This window comes from Onychostoma macrolepis, chromosome 10, assembly GCF_012432095.1.
Source record: "Onychostoma macrolepis isolate SWU-2019 chromosome 10, ASM1243209v1, whole genome shotgun sequence".
NCBI classification, from domain to species: Eukaryota; Metazoa; Chordata; class Actinopteri; order Cypriniformes; family Cyprinidae; genus Onychostoma; species Onychostoma macrolepis.
The window spans coordinates 7,888,566-7,911,854 of record NC_081164.1 but is presented as its reverse complement, the minus strand read 5'-3'; the positions used below and the strand labels follow the sequence as shown (position 1 = coordinate 7,911,854).

The 23,289-nt window shown below is 37.4% G+C and overlaps 1 protein-coding gene across 6 annotated transcripts in view; it reads right to left on the bottom strand.

The window, feature by feature from the left end:
• Positions 1-23,289, bottom strand: part of cux1a (cut-like homeobox 1a) — a 122,444-nt gene that overhangs the window by 30,706 nt on the left and 68,449 nt on the right. For all 6 annotated transcript variants that reach the window (XM_058789675.1, XM_058789669.1, XM_058789672.1 and 3 more), the window contains 10 exons: positions 22,738-22,875; positions 20,528-20,690; positions 19,166-19,233; positions 18,984-19,050; positions 7,811-7,859; positions 6,530-6,634; positions 5,547-5,735; positions 3,549-3,607; positions 2,280-2,331; positions 1,357-1,453 (listed from right to left, as the gene is read on the bottom strand). In XM_058789675.1, coding sequence (XP_058645658.1) covers positions 1,357-1,453; positions 2,280-2,331; positions 3,549-3,607; positions 5,547-5,735; positions 6,530-6,634; positions 7,811-7,859; positions 18,984-19,050; positions 19,166-19,233; positions 20,528-20,690; positions 22,738-22,875 — 987 coding nt within the window. The remainder of the gene's footprint in view (positions 1-1,356; positions 1,454-2,279; positions 2,332-3,548; positions 3,608-5,546; positions 5,736-6,529; positions 6,635-7,810; positions 7,860-18,983; positions 19,051-19,165; positions 19,234-20,527; positions 20,691-22,737; positions 22,876-23,289) is intronic.

Sequence of the window (23,289 nt, the reverse complement as noted above, 5' to 3'; positions counted from 1 at the left end):
CAATCATTATACAAAAATAATGAGCATAGAATGTCTTTTGACCAATTACAATCAAGTATTCCAGAACGCTGCTGAATTTAACTCGAAAGATATCCTGTACATAGTTATTGTACATAAAATATATATATGGGATTGGAATGTGTAGCAGATCAGATTCAAACCACACTGTAAAAAAAATAATAATAATTTTTAATGTTGTAAATAAATCACAATAATTAAAAGCACATTTTACAAAATGTTACATTTAATTAAATGTGTTACGTGCTATTTCTCTGTAATTATTTGAGAGCTTCTACACCAATCTTTTTTCAGTACATATCCATATTTAAGTTTTTTCCCTAAAAAGACAAATTCTAAATGTCTATTACGTGTTATTTTCTAAACAAAACGAGCAGAAACAAAGTGCCAAAGACTTGCTTTGCACGCTTCAAGGAAATCTGTGGTGTGTATGTGTGTGTACCACAGGCTGACGTTTAACACTGATCTCCTCTGAGGTCTGTAGACTAGCAGGCATGTCCAGAGATATCAGGCCAGGCAACTGTGCGTGGGCTACCTGCTCATGCTGTGGGGACTGTTCACTGCAAGGACTTGTGGGTGTCAGTACGGTTATCCTTTTTGCCATGACAAAACACCTCTGCTGTGTGCGCTTCCACAACAATACCATCACTTTATACAATGGTGGCAAAATCAATATTTAGTGCAGCAGAATTCTGTTGGCTGTCAGAGACAGATACATGTTACGATCACACATGATTCTCCAACACTGCCGTCAGCAACGAATGCCAGGTTTAAAAATGCAAAATTTGTGATAGAAAGTCATATTTAAAACGCAAATGAAATGTATGATCTCCATAGGGGTGTCCAGAGGTGTTCTGTAATGACATTTCCAACCTTACACACACAGAGCGTGGTCGAAAGAGCAGGAAAAGGGAAATAAGGCCTAATTATCACATTGGTCTCCGCTAGCCGTTCAGGATTTATGCAAGCCCCAGGTGACCTGATCTCCTACAAGCCAAAACGTAATATGCTGCTGCCTCTAGAAAAGGATGAACTGACCTTAACAACACAAATGCCTCCAAACCTTACTCGTCACTCTCAGGATGATCTGTTACGATATATATATTTGTTTTTGTTTTTTCTTGGGGCAAAATAAAATCATACAGCCATAAAGTTCTGAAAGTTTTATTAGGTCACGTTGCATGTCCAGCTGCATTTTAGGTGAAGCTAGGTTTGAAAAAAAAAAAAAAGTAATCAATAAATCATGCCAGTTCCTGTGTGTAAGCTGCAGCTTCGCAATTTCCCAGTGACTGGCTGGTTAATGTTCCTCGAAAAAGGATGGATACCGTGTAAACTCACCACTGAAGTCATTGTTGGCCAGTCGTTTCAAAGCGCTCTCAGACAGCTGGCTATGGACTTTCCCCGTCAGCAACATCTCCAACGGCTTGGATGAGTCCTAAAATGAAGGACGGATAAGGTTAAGAAAAAATATACAGGAGGGTAGGAAAGGATGGGAACAGAAAGGAGGGAGAAAAGGAAGTGAGGAAGAAAGTTAAAAACAGGAAGAAGAAAAATGAAGGAAGAAAAACAAAAGAGGGAAGGGAGGAAGGAAGGAGAAGACACAAATGTAAAGTTTTAGAAGGAAATAATTGAGAAAAGAAGGAAGAAGGTAAATTAAGGCAGAAAGGAAGGAAGGAAGGAAGGAAGAAAGGAAGGAAGGAAGGAAGGAAGAAGCAAATGTAAGGTTTTAGAAGAAAAGAATAGAGAAGAGAAAAGAAAAGAAAAGAAAGGAAAGAATTGAGAGGAAATGTTAAAATAAATGGAGCAGAAGGAAGTGAGGAAGGAAGTGAACAGAGGAGAAAAAGAAAGGTAATGAAGGTAGGAAGAGATGAAATGGAAGAAAGAAAGTTACAGAAAAGGAAGAAAATAAAGTGGGGAGAGAAGATTTAGGAAGGAAAGAATTGAGAAAGGGAAAGAAAGGAAGGAATTGAGTAAGGAAGGGAATGGACAGGGAAAAGGAAATGAGGAATAAAGAACAGAAGAAGGAATATAAAGGAAGAATCAAACCAAAGGAAAGTTAAAGGAAGGAACAAAATAAAGAAAAAATAAAACAACTGCAAAAAACCTCTTTCACGTGTATTTATCAGTAAAAAATTAAAATTAATGTTTCAAAAATGAACAGGGACAAAACATGAAAAGCAAGAAAACATGCTGCCTTTTACTATTACAAGAAGACAAAAAACCCAATCAACTTTATTCCTTCTAAACGCGTGATGTCTTACCTGTACTGAAGAGTGATGATCTGATGAGTTGTGCTCCACTGATTTCAGGTTGCTGTTGAGAGTGAAAAAACGTGTTTACATATTAAATAAAGACGCTACAAAGCCAAACGTTCATCCAGAAGCCTTCGCTTTCCGATTCAGGTCAAGAACTGAACACCGCTCAGCTTAATAAGCATTGGCTCAGTGTTCAGTATCATAATTTGAAAATTCCTGTGACACCTACAATCACGTTACCCAAATTAACCTGTGTGCCTAGCCGCACTCCACTCAGGGCTGATCTGTTATCTATGGATTAAACAGGGCCATTTTCAAAAGCCTTTTGGGTGAAAACACTCATTATATTACGGTGGAATGTGCCTCGAGTAGACAACAAGCTATCAATATACATTCAGCAAAGCAGCTTTTTAGGCCGATCATCAGACCAGCGCAGATCTTAACAACACCCTCTATTCATGGATTACTTGCTTTATAAGTCCCAATTGGGAATATTACGCCTAAAATCAAGTTATGCAACGGACAGCCAGACATCTCCTGGAGCCTGACAGCACAGCCGAGCGGCCGAGCCAAAAACACACACATCAGTCAATTAGGTTATCGCCGATGCAAACTACGTTAGCCTCCTCATTACAGCTGTGGCTGGAGATGAAACGCAGCAATCCCTCAGTCCCGCGCAGAAACCACTCCGACAACAAAGCGTGCTTAATCCGCTTTTCTCAAAAATAAGACCCAATACTCCTTGCATACCTAAGGTTCTTTGAATTTATTAAACAGAACTGAGATTACCGCAGAGTAAAAATCCTTCTGGTAAAATATGGGAATATAAGGTCCGTGCGCAGGCGGAGTTTGGCGATCTCTGCAGTTCATATCTCAGCTGGCTGAACTACATCGGATCAAATTCAGTACGTCTGACTGTAAAGTTCAAGACCACCAGGTAGTGAAAACTCACAATTCCAGCCCTGGAGCCAGAGAGCACGGTACATGTATAACGGAGCGGTGGGTAAAGGTTAAGGATGGTCTGAGGGTCTTAAATTATGTATGTGGATAAACAACACCAGGTCAGGTCACTCCTAACAAAACCTTTGCTTATTTAGGCCCACCTTAAAGCCAATTTGTGGTATTACACACTTGAATGTCACGCTAAGGTTGAAGCAACGTTCCCATCAGCGTTAAAATAATGTTAATAATGCTAAAATATTCACATAAATGTGAGGGAAAAGGCTGAAGCGTCAGGATTATTTGCGCTGACAGAATTAGTGCTTCAGAACTTACCAGAGTTCTCGTTTGATCTCCTCGTAGTCTGACTGCTCTTGAAGCTTTTCTTCAAGTTGCTGGGGAGGGGAAAAGACAGATATATGTATTTATAAGCAAATTTGTACTGTGAATCACTGATGAGCTATATTATACTGAAAATCTCACAATATTCACTTTAGAGACACTTTAAAGGAATATTCCGATGTAGATTTGTGTAGAGTTACACAGAGGGTTCAAATATTTCCCATAGAATAAAAACAGCATCCTATTTTGGAATGACATAAGAGTGAGTAATGGCAGATTTACCGGTATTTTTATTTTATTTTATTTTTTCTGGTGCCCTATACCTTTAAGGGGCTCAAAATAAATTATACAAACGGATACAAACAATGAAACATTTATTTCATTTTGAAATGTATTATTAAATCAAAACTAATTAAAAATACATTCAATTGAAACAATATATTTGGTAATATACACTCCTGTTTGGAATCAGTAAGATTGTTTTTAGAGAAATAATATATTTTTTATTCAGCAAGGATGCATTAAACTGATCAAAAGTGACAGTATTAATATTTACAATGTTACAAAATATTTCTATTTCAAATACATTTTTGAATATGTTTTTATTCATCACAGGAATAAATTATTTAAAAATATTTTTGTAATAATTATAATTTTTAAATAATGATATTTGTAAATACATATTACATATATATTAAAATAAAAAAGTTACAGTTTGTAAACTGTAACAATATTTCATGATACACAATACTGCTGTTTTAATTGTATTTTTGATCAAATAATTGAAGCCTCGGTGAGCATAAGAAACTTCTTTCAAATACATCTCATATACTGTATTTCAAACATTGAGTAATTATTGTGAAATTATGTGTACAAATTTATTAACATATTTACTGACATATCGCTCGAGACTTACTGATATAAAAATTTGAATTAATCTATTAGGAGTACTACTTGTGCACAAAGTACATTTCTTAATATTAAGCCTAAAATGTGTTTTAATGTATGACCTTTGAATTATATCGGTCTTTAAATGCAAAGTGTAGCTGAAGTATAGTTCCACTTTAACACAATCAAATATACTTCAGTATATATTTAGTTGGACTTCAGCACTACTTCCACATAATTAAAGTGCATTAAGTACAAAATTAGTTGTTCCAATTCAGCAGACTAAGTATATCAGTTTGCCAAAAATACAATTGCAGGGTATTTTTATTAAGTACATACATATGTAAATGTATTTGTACTGTACTTAGCATGAAATATAAATGTATTTCAAATACATTTATTTTTTTGACTTAGGGGAATTAATAGTCGTTCTATTTTCTAGATAACACCCACAAAAAAACCCATTTCGCTCAACCACTATTCTATATGCGCTCATGAATCTCCCGACCCTGCACACGCTTGAATTCTGCAGTAGAAGTTGAGTCTGCTACAGGCAGGCCAGATCAGAGCAGTCTCTCCGCGTGAGGCTCAGCGATGGCTTCGTCTCAGCTCAGTCTCCTGCCATCCAACCAGCTGTCATTCAAACTCTAAACATTCACTACATGGGTCACATGGCTCATGTGAGCCGCTGCAACATTTACAGGCCTGTCCTGCAGCCGCAGAGCAGAGATCTGACTGCTGCCACGAGCAGGACCACTCGCTTCATCCAACATGAAATGTCGAGTTGAAACAGCTCGTGTCTGGAGTCCAGTGCTAATGTGACTTTAGATGGGCCGCTGCTCCATAATGACCCACCAGGCTCTTTCACTTATACTTGCTACAGCTGTTTAGCCAACTAAAGAGCAGCGCTTCTACATCAATGCTTATACATAAATGAAGAAGGCTGTATGGCACAGCAATTTTACCACAGTAATGGAGTACAATGCAAAGCAGGACTAACTAATTGCATACAACTAACCATCTAAAAACATGATCAAAGCTTAAGTTATGCTCTACTTAATATATATTACCTATGTCTTTCATTAATACGTTGGTCTGACTGACCTTTAATAGGGCCTCTTTGGAGCTCAGCTGCTGCTCGAGCTGGCTGATCTGATTGGTGGAGGTCTCGCTGAGCTGGGCCAGACTGGCCTGAAGTCTCTGAACGTCCTCGGCCAGACGCTCTACCTCCCTCTCCTTCACACCAAGCTCTGCCTCCAGACTGCTGCAAGATAGCGCCTCCAGAGACTTGTCCTGCACACACAAATACACACATTTTACAATGCTGCACAGACAATGTAAATAGTAACACTTCCTGTTAGCCAAGGCAAACTTTCTGTGTTCTTGAGCAGTGTGATATTGTATAAAATGTGTATTTAAATGAACCTGCCCTGTTAGGAGTGCACATACTGTGCAAAGCATAATGAAATTATTTCAAATGCATTATATTCATAAACCCTTATAATGCACTTTTTAATAGTCTATATATATATATAAGATATAGTTTATATACAGTATTACATTATTTATGTTTAATTGTTCATATATTAAATGCTGTTAACATTTAATGATTTTTTTTTCCATAATTTATTGATCTATTAATTATTTATTCATTGTAAATAAAATGAATATTAAAATGTAATTACTTATAATTTATTCAAAAATAAGAAACTATTTCACTATAATATTCTGGCTACACTATTTGCAACAACACTGCGAATGCATAATGCATTAAGAATATTAGGCATTATATTAAAAAAAATGTGTAACATCATTTAAAAATCAGACATTCGTGCTTCTAATGTATGTATTAAAAATGTTTTTAAAACAATTTACAAATCTGACATTAATCCTGATGAAGCATTTTTTGACAGCTCTAATTGATTAATCAATCTTAATATTATTAATAATAATAATATGAATATATTGCTTAATTATAGATTACAATTCTACAAGTATTTACAACATCATTGTGAATGCATCCCTCCTATATCCTCCATCTTTCTGTCTCCTCTTTACAGTACAGACATGTAGAGTTTCACTCTTACCACTTCCGGTGCTTTCTGGATCTGATTGGATGGTTGCAGGGTTTTGCCAGCTGAAGTGAGCTGCTCCCTCAGGCTCACGGCCTCCCTCTCTGCCGCCTCGGCCCTCTGTGGGCCACAAACCGAACAAATGGGTTAAAAATTGCCTAAGTTGAAGATACACAACCATTACATCAACAAACGTTGTGAATACTGGGAGCTAAGAGATCACAGGCCTATTTTTTATGGCTGGGCTGAAACATGTTAACTGAATTCACATGGGGTGCTACTTGGCTGAGTGCTCTAGTATTCAAGCTAAAGTGTGTCAAGGTATGTACGGTTGGTTGATTCACAGAATATGCAAATCACGCAGAGTTCATTTGAAATAAAGAGTGTGGTGTTAATTCATTTGTTGCCCTAGAATGGATGCCTGACCTAAAGACAAATGGCTAGATTCACGATGAGACTTCAAAAGTCAAATGTATTGTAAAAGCTGCTTAAAGCGTTCAACCTTTAGATGCACTGAATCCAACACCACCATCTTTATGCATTTATGGTAATGACAAGCTTAATTATGCTAATTTATTCTAAACGTCTACGTAACAAGTCTTACCAAATGTTCTTTTTTCTGTTGATTGGAATAATAATGCTAATGAAAACAATGATTATAAACTTTATACTCGAGTGTTTGTTTATTGCTTGCCCTACATTTTCAAAAACTTAGTTTATCATTTTTAGACAAGCAAACTGATTTTACAGTGTTTACAAACAGAGACATTCAGAAAAAAATTGGAGTTTTGAGAATGTTAGCAAAGAAATAAGTCAGGAAGAGATAAATTAATATTATAATATAAAATAAAACATTGCTACAGATCAGCTTTCCCAAACATACAAGGTCAGTAAATGATAGACTGCTGATAAAAAAATATAAAATAAAAAATAAATCCCAGAAATGCATAAAACCCATAAAAATGCAAGAGATTCTTTATATTGCATCACATAAAAGATCTGATATCCATTTAGATTTAGCCGTTGGGGCTCAGAGCTCAAAAAAGTGCAAGGGAATGATGGATTTCTTCCAAAAGGAAAGCAGATGGAGAGAATTAGGATATCTGGAACTTGGATATATGTGACTCCAATAAAGTTGTGTGCTAATAAAAGAAATTTGCAATCTAGCACTGCAACTTCTGTAGAGTCCATTAGACGAGAGATATTAATAAAAGACCTAAACAAGCTGTTATTGTGTCTTAGATTTGCATACAATAGAAATACGAGTCACTTTTCCATGAGGAATATGGCCTTTACCTGATTGGCTCTTTCCAAATCTGTCATCACCGCTTCAATCTCATTGGCCCTGAAAAATGAAGGTGCACATTACTTATGCTGGCAGGAGGGAAACGGTAGCGCAGGTTTTTTGCAGTAAAACACAATGATGCAACATAACGCAATGCAATAAAATGGGTCACGTAAGGAACAGACCAGGTGGAACAGAAGACCTCACATCAACATAAAACGGGTAATCAGCATCTTGCCTCACTTCTGGGCCTCTTGCATGTGTGCATATGCAATTACGAGCAGCTAGATGCGTTCTGAGAGCATTCATCATGAAAGCATCTGGGTATGCGTGTGTTGTTGTGTAGAGATCAGCCGTTTCAGTTGGACTTCCATAACCCTGTCATGCATGTGAACACTTGCACACTCACCCGTATGCACACACATACACACTACCGCGCACACGCAGGGCCATTAAGCCCTCTCGATTTCACAGTAATCCGATGGACTGTGAGCTGTGTAGCCCAGCAGTGGGTTCACGGCTCAGCCACATGGACAAGCCCAGGTTAAAACAGAGGGATTACACTAATATAGGCCTCAGACTCCTTTTAATGCACACTAATCTGATATAATATTCTCAATTCTGCTAGCGCGCAGCTCAGCCCAGCAAATGGCATGGCTTAGGTGTGTAAACACAACTGCTTTCAATAAAGGTTAACAGTACTGTATGTCCCCATTAAACATTCAACTCAAATGAGTGGAGTTTGGTCACTCAAATAAACAGCTTTCAAACGTTCTGTCAGGAGAAATGACAAAAGTTGACCTTTGGGTTAAATGAACTTTTATTATTATGAGAATGAAGAACAGGAGCTAAAATTGGGAAACAAGTTTCTGAAAACATTGTGATCCAAATCCATGGCCAAAGCTGAGAAATTAAAGGGATAGTGCACTCAAAATGTACAATTCTGTCTTCATTTACTCACCCTCAAGCTGTTCCAAACATGCATGAACTTCTTTCTTCTGTGGAACATAAAAGAAGGTATTTTGAAGAACGTGAGTAACCAAACAGATTAAGGTCATCAATGGTTTCGTTACCAACATTCTTCAAAATATCTTTTACCAGAAGAAAGAAACTCATCCAGGTTTAGAACAGCTTGAGGGTGAGTAATTTTCATTTCTGGGTGGACTATCCCTTTAAGGTTTAGCTGGTTAGCATGGTCCAGCTATTGCTGCTAGCCATAATGGTCACACTTTATTTTAAGGTCCAATTCCCGCTATTAACAAACCATTAACTGGGACTTGTGCCTCAATAAACTCCTAATTTTCAGCTTATTACGAGTAAGTAAGGTAGTTGTTAAGTTTAGTTATTGGGTAGGATTAGGGATGTAGGATATGGTCATGAAGAATATGTGCTTTATAAGTACTAATAAACAGCCAACATGTTAATAATAGGCATGCTAATAAGCAACCAGTTAATAGTGAGAATTGGTTCTTATACTTAAGTGTTACTGCCATAATTATATCAAAGTATCTTTTTCAACTGACAACCATTTGCTGCAATTCTGATTAATAACCTTTTGCACATGATGTAGTTTAAAATGTTTAATTTTCTTTTATTAGATGCTTTGCCTCTACATACTTAGCATGCGTCTAAGTATACTAACTGCTAGGCTACACCACTGTTTTTGTTTGGATTTTGGCACATCTTAAACAAACACCCATATGACAATGTGTTGCTTCTGGTGTGCTAACAAATGTTTCTGTACGACAAAGCATTTGTTAAACCACAATCTTAACCAAATTCAAAGCATTCCCACAACAATTATGTGTAGCATGTGTGCTAACTGCTAGGCTAGTACTTTGTACTGTAGCCATTTTTGTTTGATTCTGAACCACAATCTCCACAAACTCAAATAGCTCACACATGATAATGTGTTGTAGCCTGTATTCTAACCGCTAGGCTACAAATTCAACTAATCTGTTTTGTTTTGTTTTTTGCTCGATTTTGTAACACAGTCTTTACCAAACTCAGAACTTTCACACATAATGTGTTACAGCATGTGTACTGCTAGATTACTACTCAGTAACTGTTACAGTACCACTGCCTTTAACAAACTCATTGTGTTCACACTTGAAGCAGCAAAGCTAATGCTTGTAGCCGGATCTGACACAACAAAAATTTAACCAACACATAATCTTTAAGCGAGTGAAACTTGTTAGCCCACATACTGAGCCCTTAATCTGATAAAAGCACTTGCATTATTTCTGTCACCCACTGTATTCTCCTGTCGAATGGTTCTCCCATTGACATTTCTGACCATGTGACTGCAAACTGAGAGGAGTCAAGCACAGCTGAAATTAATTCAACAGCCAAGCTTAATTAGAGGCGATTTGGTTTAATGATTCAGATGAGCTTAACTCGGCTTTGTGCGCACTTTTAAGCGCGTGACTCCAGCATCTCATGGATGATGCTGCGTTGGAGTTTCATTGTAGCTAAAAAAAAAAAAGTGAAGAGCACTGTGAAAATACTATGCTTCAAATTATTATTGAAACATAATTATTCACTCCAATTACATGATGGCTCTCTAACATCAGTGTGAAACCCCATTTGCAACCTATTTTATTTTTTTAATGTGACATTTCAAAGTGAAACAGGATATTCAACAAGGAAAAAAGTAGGACGGGCCTTTTTTTAACCACTGGGAATTAATTGGATTGTGAAAAATGGGCATTACACACTAGAACAGCACTAAAAACAATGTCTAAACAGCTATTAAAATAGTTCGCAATTTTTAAAATTTGGAATTGTGCACACAGATTAATTGCTTGTAATAAGAACCAGCACATTTAAGCAAACTAAATATAGCCAATTGCAATTTCACTTCAACTTTAAAAATGAAAACGTTCAATGACGTAAATATTTATTATTTAATATATATTTAGCTAGCTTTTTCCTTCTGAGTTTTACCAAACCTAAAGAGTTAAATAGAAATCATTAAATAACGTAAGATCAGCACAGATTTGGGAATTATGGAATATAATACTCCTTTAAACCTAAAGACTGCAGATCAGAGGTTTATTTTATGCATTAACAGTGTCATGATCTCGTCATGGCACAGAATACAAAAATACAATCCCTCTTAAATACAGTGTAAAGAGGCACTCATTCTTTCTCTCTCACGCACACACACACACACACACACACACACGATTGTGAACCAGCATAACCTAATCTCCTCTCATTTCTGCTCTCGTCAGCTCATGTTCACTCCCTCCTTTATGGGCCCCACTGTAAAAACACATTAAACAACGACCTTAAAGGGGCCATATTCGACACTTTCATAGTATTTTATTTCTTTCCTTGAATTTCAGCTTATGTTAGTCAAGGTTTCTTGCACTGAAAACAATCATAATTTAGTGTTATGCCCTCTCTTTGACCCTTACATATATAAACAGACATATTTTTGCTACTGTATCTTCAAGAATCCTTTATGCAAATGAGCTCTGCTGTGATTGGCTGACCTCTCGTGAACTGTTGTCTGCAATTTTGGTAACGTTTTTATAGATGTTTCAAGTGAGAGCTTTGCATGTTAGAGTGCAGTGCATCAACGTTCTACATTGAAATTTTATTTCAAAAGGCCAAAAAAAAATAAATAAAAAAATCTGTTTTCCATGATATGTCCCCTTTAAAGATGAAAAGATAAGGACGAGAACTGCGTGAGACATGCGTAACTCCCATTGGAGCTCAGCCTTCAAATCCAGCATGTTCTTCATCACCTCGAACCAGGAGGCCAGAGGTTATCTGCGAGATCGTTTATTCGGATTATTTCATCATCTACATACGAACATGCTACAATGTGGGAAAGTCCAAAAAAATAACAGTGTGAACGTAATCCAGGAACACAAACACAACTTCTTTTGTTATTCTATGAGCTACCGTTGATGAATAGAGCGTATTAAACACTTACTGCATTTGATTATTGTATTTGGTCGTCTCTGGCCTGATAAATTGAGAACCAGCTGCTTTGATTTTGACCTTTTCCATCCAGCACGGCTGTCAGAAAGGGGAGGTTAACTCGGCGCTCAGGCGAAGCTAGCGAGAGAGAGAGAGGTCCAGGTTACATGCATCCTCTGGCTGTAATTCAACTCTTTCAGGCGATTCTCTCTCTCCCGTCTTGCTCGAACTCACTCTCGCTCGCTCTCTCCCCAGTGTCTTTGTTTCTGCTGCGGCTCAAATCCCCCTGGGCTGGTACGACATTTCACAGATTTAGCCCATTAGATTTCCATTTTGCTCTCTTTCTCCATTTGGCCCCTATCTTATGGAGCCAGTGTAGGCTTTATCCTGGTGGGTTTTTTTGTCCTCCCATCCTCTCTTAACCTTTTGAAGGCTGGAGTGGTAAGAAAACCCTTGGGGTTTGATTTTTTTCTCCTCTTGTTGAGTGTCTGACCTCCAGGAGATAAAAAAGCTCACTCTTAAGTGTCATTCCTCACTAACTCTCAAAACAACAAACATCATCGACCCAAATTTTTCTCCACGGCAATCACACAGGTGTATAATCATCTCCTAAGGAGTTTTCAAGAGTTTTGTTCAAGAGTAAATTAAATACTAAAGATGCTGATTTACCTGTTATTTCATTATAATGAGACACTCAACCTTACCAATAATAGTTTTTCCTTTAATTTCTGAAAGAAACACGGAGGCGTACGCGGTCGCTAGGGTGTTGCTATGGATTTCCAAACGGTTTCTTACAAGCCCAGAGTCAAAATATCACAAATCTCTATAATATCCGGAATCATAGATATTGGTCGGCTACCTTCTTCTATGGGATTTTGCCCCCAGCCATTTAATCACCAAAAAGATCGCACAAGATGCATACTTAAGAGGTATAACAGCACCAATATTACAGGTCAAACTACATACCGATGTTTAATACTTAAGGTTTGTGGTTTAGAAAAAAAATGCTTAACCATAAGTTAAGTGTAAAAATGTTAACTATGCATATAATACACTGATAAATAAATTAAAAAATTCTGAGGTAAATCCAAACATCAAATAGTCTAAATATGAAGTCAAAAATAAAATGTAAAATATGAAAACACTAAACTGTTATGTTAAATATGAAGAAAATATGTTTTACAGGTTTCCAAAACTTGCAAAGTGTCACTATGTGGTTGTTAAAGGTGGTTCTTACTGGCCCCTGAAAAAAACAAAAAAGAAACAAAAAACACACCAAATCTCTAATATTTTGATCCACAAATATTGGTCAGCGACTTCTGATTGTGGGATTTTTTTTGCGCCGGGTTTATTGACAGCCAGATGAAAATTTCAAGGTTTATCGGTTGGAAAAATAACGATATATCGTTCCTCTACAAACCACACAATGTGAGGTATCATTTTTGTTTATACCACAAATAATACAGTACGGGTCAAATTTCACAACAAAGTTATGGTTTAGAATCCCATAACCATTGGTATAAGCAATAGAGATGTTAGCTTAGCTATTCATTTTAGTTTAGTGTACTATAGTGTATCGAGCTCTATTTGGAAAAAGCTATATACCTGCATAATACATCTGCACAATACTGTGGAAATATCAGCGAACAATGTAAGAGCTTCTGGGACGGCGAAATGTCTTGCTTGACACAGATGAAATGTTTTCTTTGCACTCAGCCGGCGAGCGTAGATCTGTGCAGATAAATCAGGTGGGTAGGATGAGGTCCTTTGTGTTCCCCGCAGTAATTCAAAACCTGCCAGACTGATGGGAGTACAGACAAATGGATCAGACAGAGCAAAAATCCACCCTCCGAAATGTCACACAACCAACAACGCAGCAGAGACCCTGTCAAGCAAAACACGCTGGATGCGGAGACGAAAAAAGGCTGAGAGGTGCGAACAGGCCTGACGTTGCTCTTCTGCCTGGATTTGAGGGGAATCAAACTGCACTGTTTATCCGAGTCAGTGCATGTAACATCACAGGACGCACAGACAAAAGGATCTGAGGGTATGTTCACAGCGAACACGCAGTCGCCGTGAGCCCGTAGGGACTGTCATGTCACCGGGAGTCGATGAAATTCGTGTGCACAGCTCTCGCATGCCAGAACCCTGACTGCACCAGCTCACTGGCCCAGTGCACTTCTCCACGGTTTACATCTCACACACACACACACACGCCGAGCCCACATGAACCACAAACAGAAATTCACTCTGTCTCTCTCCATTTCTCTCTCTTTATAACACATGCACACATCCCCACCTAGACGCACGCTCGCGATCCAACATCCGCACACAATTCCACAGGCCTCACACACGGCTGCTATTTCTGTAAGCTCCCCATCTACTGCCCATTTGTCTCGTAAAGGACACACTGCAAAACCCAACCTGCCACTTTCAGCGCAGGAGAAACAACTTTAATTGCATGTTGTTCCTTTCCAATTCAGTCAGGGAGAAACCAGAAAGAGTTTAACCACGCTGGGAACAAGCACAACAGGCCACACAGCATGACAAACTCAACCCTAAGCCCTGGGATTGCTAAAACTGCCTGAGGTAATAAACTCAACGTATTTTTCTACTTTGTTTACTACAAAAAAATACATAGCGTTAAGTGTTAGAATGTTTAGTATGTACATGACAAATAGCTAAATATGAACATCTAAGTGAATGTTAAATATCTTAATGTTGAGGCAAAGCTGAATATCTACTGTCACATACAAAAACATTAAGCACAAATTAAAATTATACAAAAATGTTGACTTGTTAAATTAAATTTGGAAAATGTAATGTAAAAATGGAAATGGTACATTAAATACAAATAGGCTGACTGAATTACATAAACTATGAATACGTTAAGTTAAATTGGAAAGCTAATTTATATATAAATAATTGTAATTAAATACATAAACACTCAAATATGATCATTAAGCACGACTACATTGAAAATGCTGAGTTCTTAAAATATGAAAATTTTAAATGCATTTAAAAATGGAAATTTTAAATTAAATACAAATAAGCTGACTAAAATACAAAAACAATTTATTAAATACAAATGTTGAGTTAAATAGGAAAACAATAGGTTAAATACACTGAATTGAATTAAATAGGCCTATAAATAACTGTAATTATTAAATACATTTAAAATGTGTTTAATTTTGTAAATTTAAAAATGGAAATGTTAAATTAAATACAAATAAGCTGATTTAAATACTGAGAAAATAGTTAAATATGAATTATATTAAATGAAATACAAGATTTGTTAAATATAAATAGGATGAGTTAATAGTTAAACTGAAATGAGTTAAACTCTAAGTTACTTCTGAAAATGTCAAACATTTTAAGTTAAATTTAAATATGTAAACATTAAGTTAAAAAATAAAAACAATCTGTTATATATAAATAAGTTGAGCAAAATATGAACACGAGTTAAAAACGCTGAGTCAAACTTTAATACATGAAGTAAAAATGATGTCAACACTACATTTTAAAGGCAGTAATCTGAACATATGAAAACATTAAGTTAAATATAAATGCCATAAGTTAAATATGGACATCCCGGTTAAATACGAACTCCATATCTGAAGTTTATTATGCTTACAATACGCCTCAGCATTTAAAAAGACAGTAACGGTTGTGTATCAGCGCTGGCGTGTGTTTGTGCGGGCATGCATGGGCCGATGCCCGTGTCTGTGCCAGCTGTAGTTACTGTAGCTGGCAGGACGTTAATGAGGAGGTCCTGAGGAGAGATGAGAGCAGAGTCTGGGCTGAAAAAGAAAAAGCAGCGGATTAAAATTTCAGCACAACACAGAGCCCTAAGAGAGAGAGAGAACAAGATAGATGGCTGGGACGACAGACACCTCGCGGGCCTGTGAGAAAGGCGGACATTCCACCGTGAACACGTCTGGGAGGGGAGGGATAGTGGGGGAGGGATGTGGGGGAGGGGAAAAGAGAGAGAGAGAAAGGGAGAGAGAGGTCGCATACAAACAGCGAAGCGAATTGAAGCATTCCATTATTACGCTTGACTGAACCCTGCTCCTCTTTTCACCCTGAACCCAAGACACACACACACACCAAATACACACACTCTTTGCAGCTGATACCATCCTTCCTTCAGACTGAACTAAAAAAGAGAAAGAGGAAGGGGAGGGTGAGACGACAGGAAGGGATATGAGAGACAAAAATAGGAATGATGTTACTGGACTGACTAGTTAAAGACAAACTGAATGTTAAAAGAGTGAAAACTGGATAAAAAAAAAAAAAAAAAAGCAGTAACTCGTATCCATCAAAAAACATGACATGTTGAAATTTCAATGACTAATATTAGCTTTTTCCACCCACATGGCCTAGATTACATCAGCAGATAAAAAAAGTCACTTTAGAGAGTTGTAATGTTTAGATGGAAAAGCTATGAAATCGCACTTTTTAAAAAAAATGTATTTACAATAGCATTGTTATTCCATTTTATTTGATTCCACATTGCGTTTAACACATGCAGTCTTTCAATAAGCACGAGTGCAAACATCTCCACGGTTCATATGGGAGAAGATCGATCAATGTTATGGATTTTGTGTCCATACCTGCTGAACACCCAGAGCTAACCGCCCGCATCAAAGGCAGAACAACTGCCCGCCGAGGGACTTCCTTTCTCATTCGCTTATTACTGGAGCACTGCGGAGCATGACACATTCTTATGTTTATTTAACTTCGCAAAACTCGCACACGAACATCTCAGCACCCTTCCCGTTGAGATCCACCTACTGTCACTGTGGATGAACTGAGCTAACGGAGCATGTAAAACCCTGAGGCCAGGAAGGGGCTCTTAGATGGGGGGCGGGATTCCTTTATCCCCTACCAAAGACACATGCACAGAATCACGTAACCTCATTAAGTCAACAATCACAACAACAAGACAACCACGGAAACGTGGATTATAGACTTCCCAGGCTTAAGCAAAATCAGATATGTAAAGCACAAATCGAAATATGTACAGCATATAGACCATAAAACACTGCCACCTACTAGTAGCAAAATGCTTAAAATATTGATGAAATGACGGCATTTAATATTTAGCTTTAAATTGACATCTATGTATTTGCTCTGAAATGGCTTAAAAGGGTAATTTTAAGTAATAATTAAAATAATATTTTTAAATAATTGAACACAAAAAAATGTTATTCAGTGATTCTCTATAGAACAATGCATAGTCATGAAAATATTACATACACATTAAATTACATATAAATTTGTTCTGAAATGACTTAAAAAGGTCATTAAGTAATAATAAAGATTTATAAAAAGTTATATACAAACACAATATGCAAAAAATGGCACATTCTGGATCACACACTAAAACATTGGATTTTACATGTTGTTATAGGTAAGAAATGAATTAGAATTTTATTATATCATATTTAATATGCATGGAAATACTGTTTTATTGATTTTTTATGCATTGTTATATAGAAAACCACTTAATTTCTTTTTTTGTGTTCAATTATTGAATTATATACACACAAAGAACAGACAATACACTATAAATAACAATATAGTAATAAAAATCTAGAGAAAAGAAAATGTCAATAGACAGAATTCTGAATGTATGTGCTACAGATGAAAGTTATTGAGTTATTTACAGATGTACAGTCCTGAGGTGTTATGTGTTGTTCCTACACATACACAGTATATATATGTGTGTGTGTGTGTGTGTGTGTGTGTATAAAATTGAGCAATTACACACACACACACAATATGTATCTTTAAGCAAGTACCTAAATACACACACACACACACATATACTGTATATAGATAGATGCATAAAAATACACAGTATTTTTATAAGTAAATTTTTATATTTACACTCTCCTTCATGCAAATAAAGCAAGGAGAAGGGCTTCCAAAATGCCTTTAAAGTTCAATAAACAGCGCATTAAATTCACTGTGGCACCAACAATGTTGTTTCATTTTATATCGGCAGCAAAATCATAACCAATGATTTTGCGAATAATCACTCATACTTACTAGACAAAAAAAAAGCCACTTAACATCTTACAAGTTATCAAGCTAAGGCTAATATAAGAAAGCTGAGGCACCAGGATGAGAAGCAGGTATGAAATCTAATGGAGTGGAAACGTTTTACCTGCCACACTCTCTGTAAAAGTCCCCAGGAGAGACGGGGCGGATTGGAAACAGGCCAATGTTACTGAATGTCACAATGCGTTTTCTTGTGTGTGTGTGTGTGTGTGTGTGTGTCTTTCTTGTTTGCGTTTGTGTGTACATACACAGTCATATTCAAATGTTTGTGCGCAAGCATGACAGTGAGATTTATCTGTCGTTAGATCCGTGTCTACAATGATCGTAGAATCAGAAGCGCATCTTTTCCTCAAATAAACCTTGCATTGACCTTCCGGTTCGACCGCAGCTCACCAAGGAGGGTTTCTGTGCTAGAAAAAGTGGATTTTTACTTCAAAAGGTACAGTGCTGGGGGTCTGACATGGCAGGGTTTGGTTTGATCACAGGTAGTGTAATTATGCCACTCCCAGAGCAGAGAACTGCGCCGAAACAGCCCGCAGCGAGCACGCTCTGCAACAGGATGCATTCCTCAGTGACAGCAAGACAAGGAAATTGCCACCTAACCCCGACCACATGACAGGGAGAGAAGAACGCACACATGCAGATGCACACAAACACACACATGCATGACCCAGATCAAGGCAAACAGACACAATGCGCAAACAAAAAGCATGTATGCACATACTGATTCGCCGCCCACAAAATGTCAGTCGATAGTACGAATCCCGTCATTACAGGATTCTCAGAGAATCACTCAGAGCATCCGTGCGAGTTATGAGGGATTGTGTCATCCATTATTCAGTCTTGTGAAGCCATAAAGGCATCATGGGCGGGACGTGAGGACTATTGAATATCAACTTGTCCGTGAATGAAGGTGTGATTTCACCACACTGTGTTTTCCCCCATAATCAAACCTGTCTGCAGTAGGATTATGAGCTGTTTTGGTGCGGATCAAAGGGGTGTGTGTGTTTGTCTGTGTCTGTATGGACACGCAAATGTGGGAAAATGTGTGTGCAAAGGTGAGACAAAGACGCAGCACGCCTAGCAGACAGACGAGGAAATACAGAAGGGGGAATCCGAGCCATTTCGGCGTTAATCCACGCTGTCTCCTGCTGCGTCCCGTCAGAGTGAAAATGGGTTACTCACTTTGCTGTGGATTCTTCATCGTATTTCGTCTTCAGTTCATGGAGTTCTGCCTGAGTTGCTTCAAGTGCTGCGCAACAAATGAAACGCATGTCGGTAAAACAGGCGTAAGGAATTCAACTACATCAAATCACATGTATGTAATTGTTAAAACACCCAACTTGACAGTGAATGCATCAGCAAACCTGTTTGTAAGGACTGCGTTTTCATGTCCAAGTCTTCTGTCCTGCTGTCCTGGCTCTGCTGTGGCTGACTGCATAGGCGTACAGAGGACAATTAAAACAAATCTCCCAACATATATTAATGTACAGACTAGTCAGGATAGTCACATTAACACTGCAGTACTGCAAATTGATATGAATGTATGAATAATCACTAGATGCAGTGAACATGAATAAATTAATAAATGCAGTGATATTATATTTACATTTAGCAGACGCTTTTATCTAAAGCGACTAATAAATGAGGACAATAGAAGAAATCAAAACCAACAAAAGAGCAATAATATGTAAATGCTGTGACAATCAGGTAGTCTAAAGCAGAACACGTAGCACATAGTTTTTTATAATGAATAAAAAGAAAAGTTGAAAGAATAGAAAAAGAATAGAGAACGCTAGTGTTAGAGGTTCCATTTTTTTTTTTAAATGAAAAGAAAACAAGTAGTAGAATAGAAATAGAATAGAGAGCGCAAGTGTTAGAGGGTCAAGTTTTTTTTTTTTTTTAATAAACAAAAAAGAAAACAAGCAGATAAAATAGAAATAGAATAGAGAATTATATAACATTTTTAACTTTTAATGACTAAATATTCCTGATGTTGAAAAACAGCTGTATTTTCAAAGTAAGCTTCCTAGTAAACTGCCTGTTTTCAGACCAGTGTTATTTTACTATCATTAAGATACTATAATAGATTTTTTTAAAGATATATTTTGGCATTTTTTCCTATATTATGATAGGACAGATTAGAGCTGACAGGAAGCAATGTGGGAGAGAGAAAGGGGCAGGAGGATCGGGAAAGGTCCTTGATTAGGGATTCGAACTCGAGACGCCCATAGTGCAACGCAAGATATTATAATAGTTATTCAAATTTTGAATTAGTTTTTATTTTTATATTTTAATTTTCATTTTAGTTACAATTTTGTGGCGTGATTATTAGTTTTATATATTTATTGAGTTATCATAGTTATTATTAGTTGTAGGCATCAAATTGAACAAAATGAAAATGGGAAATTAAATGAGTTTCTTTTTTTTATTTTAGTTATGTATTCAGACTTTGGTTACAAAGGCACCTATGATTCATGAAAAATGCAGTTTAAGAATTCATAAACATGAAACAAATCAACGATGCCCAAAAATGTTGCTTAAAAACTGAGAAAATGGCTTTTCTAGCTTTGTGTTTATGATTTTTCTGATGTCATTTCAAACATACCTATAAAGCTCGAAATTGCTATCTTAGAAGGAAGCTTGCTAGTTTTCAAAACAGCCTATGAATTCATAACACAATCATGAAGATTAATGCCGTGTTGAATTTGTGCAATGGCCAAGCTAACCTCTCCTTGTCTGCATAGTTGTTAGGAAGGTTTTCCCCTTTGCTTTCCCTCTCTTCTCTTCCTGATCGGTCCTGGTTCTGATCGGGAGCTTCCTCTGTGTTCTTGGCCAGCAGAGAACGCTCATACTGCTCCAACTTCTCTTTAAGTGCTTTAATAGTGACTTCTGTAGGAGAGAAACAGAGAGAAGCATGAAAAGGACAGACAGTGGAGACCTAGGGGTGTGTGGGGTTTAGGTTTTGTCTACACTGTGGGGGCCAACTGTCCCCCAAGGACAGTAAACCCTGAAATTGGCCAAGAGACAAACCACTTAATAAACATACTAAATTATATCTTTAAGGAACAATTCGCCCAAAAATGAAAAATCTGTCATCATTTACTCACCCTCAAGTCGTTCCAAAACCATACAGCTTTCTTTCTTCCATGGAATACAAAAGGAGCAATGAAGCCTGTGGTAGTTACAATGAATGGGGACTGAAGCTTCAAAAAGGACACAAAAGCACCATAAAAGTATAATAAAAGAAGTTCATATGACTATATTACAATTCTTCTGGAGACTTTTTACAACTCTGTGTGAAAACAAACTGAAATTTAAGTCATTTTTCACTGAAAATCAAACTCAATGTGCAGTTCTCGAGGTAACAGCCCACTTGAGGGAAGATTATCAGTTAATAATGTCTTAAATTGCAGTCTGTTTTTCACCCAAAGCTACAGTATGACTTTAAATCCAGCACACAAGTCACATGAACCACTTTTATCATACATTATTGGTGCCTTCGCATCATTTTTGAAGCTTGAAAGCTCAAGTCGCAATTCACTGTGATGGCATGGAAAAGAGCGACCAGCGCATTCTTTGAAATCGCTTGCTTCCTGTTCTACGGCAGGAAGTCATTTGAGTTTGAAACGGTTCGAGGTGAGTAAATTGTATTTTCATTTAATGGTAAAATGTTCATTTAAAAAACAAATGCTAAATCAGGAGGTTTACATTTATGATTATTTATAAATGAGGGTAAGACAATAGAAAATGTCATTAGCTCAGTATAAAAACAACTGAAGTCAAGGGAAAGTCCCCCTACGGTAGAAAAATGTGTGTTTACATGCCTACACACACACACACACACACACACACACACACACACACACACATCCACACAAAATATCCCTGATAGAGAGCTTTTTCCTCCTCTCTCCGTCTCCTGCACAGCCATCTGCGGTGATTTAAACTCCAGCACTTCAGCGCTGACACATAATCAATGAGCAGCAGTCCCACAAGAGCCCTTTTAGACCCTTAAATGCTAAACTGGACTTTAAACACTAGGAGACTGGAGGATCACTGACCTGAGAAAGATCAGCGTGTAGAATAGGAAGGATTACCTAGCGGACCGCTCAGACGGAAACACACCTGTGTGTGCACATGTACATGTGTGTCTGCGACAGAGAGGTCGCATGTGGCGGTACCTACGGCTCGCGTGGGACAAATAAAATATCGCCGTTATTGAACTGCATCGATTAGGGGAATTCCACAGATGGTGAGGGAGCGATCCCTCCCTCTTGTTTACCTTAAAAAAAGAAAAACCAGGAAACATGTCTGGCTGAAACAGCAGCGGGACAGAAATAGAGCTCAGATGACTACAGCTCATTTGAACAAAAATAGGGCCCCGTCTATGTGGGTACACTTATGCGGCCTGCCAACATGACATATGCGTAACTCATTTAATTTACTAGGTACAGATAAATCCTGCTTTATAAAATAAGAATGCTTACAAACAGCATTGTGTGTCCATTTTGAGTGCAACCAAATATTCATCAGGACGTAATGTAGGTATTTAATGCAACTTGATTTTATTAATTAGGATTGGATTGTGAAACGTAGGCTATGACTGAATGATTAAGAGACAAAAAAATAGTAATACTGTGAAATATTATTTCAATTTAAAATAATTTATATAATACTATTAATAATCCTACCAAATATCTAAACTTAACAACTACCTTACTAACTCTTAATAAGCTGCAAATTAGGAGTTAATTGAGGCAAAAGTTGTAGTTAATGGTTTGTTAATAGCGAGAATTGGACCTTAAAATAAAGTGTGACCAAAAATATATATGGAGATGGTTTCACAGGAGATGGCAGTTCTACATGTTTCAATCTGTGGAAAATGTGTTTTGTTTTGTTCCTTCATTTCAAACAGCATTAAGAAGCTGGTGGTTACCTTGGTTTTTAACCTCTGCGATTTCGCGTTCGTACTCTTGTAGTGTATCTTTGAGCCTCTGGTTTTCTGTCTCCAAGTCGTGCATCTTCCGAACAGTCACCTGGAGTTGCTGAGCTGCCTCCAGAGCTGAGACAGGATCTGAAACACACATCCGCACACACACGCGGGTCAGAATATTGAGTGTACTGCGTTCAGAGCAGGTGAAAGGTTTGATTCAGTGAGTGAGAGCTCAATGTATGGAGATCAGTGTGGGCCAGTCTCTGTGCAGCTCGACTAAATACCTAAAAGTGTTTTTGCATTTTTGCGGATTGCCAACCGCAGCTAAAAATGTTAACTAGAAAAACAAACCAAGCCAAAACACGCCAATAAATCCACGCTGTGCTCCAGCACCTCGGTTTAAGTTCTGCTCTGTTAAATCACACTAACAAAAAAGAACTAAACAGAACCATGATGTTATCACTGATTTTATACAGAGACCACGCAAGTCCCATATTTTCTGGACATGTACCATGGTAATCACAATTTGCTGCCAGAGCAAGGCACTAACAAAAG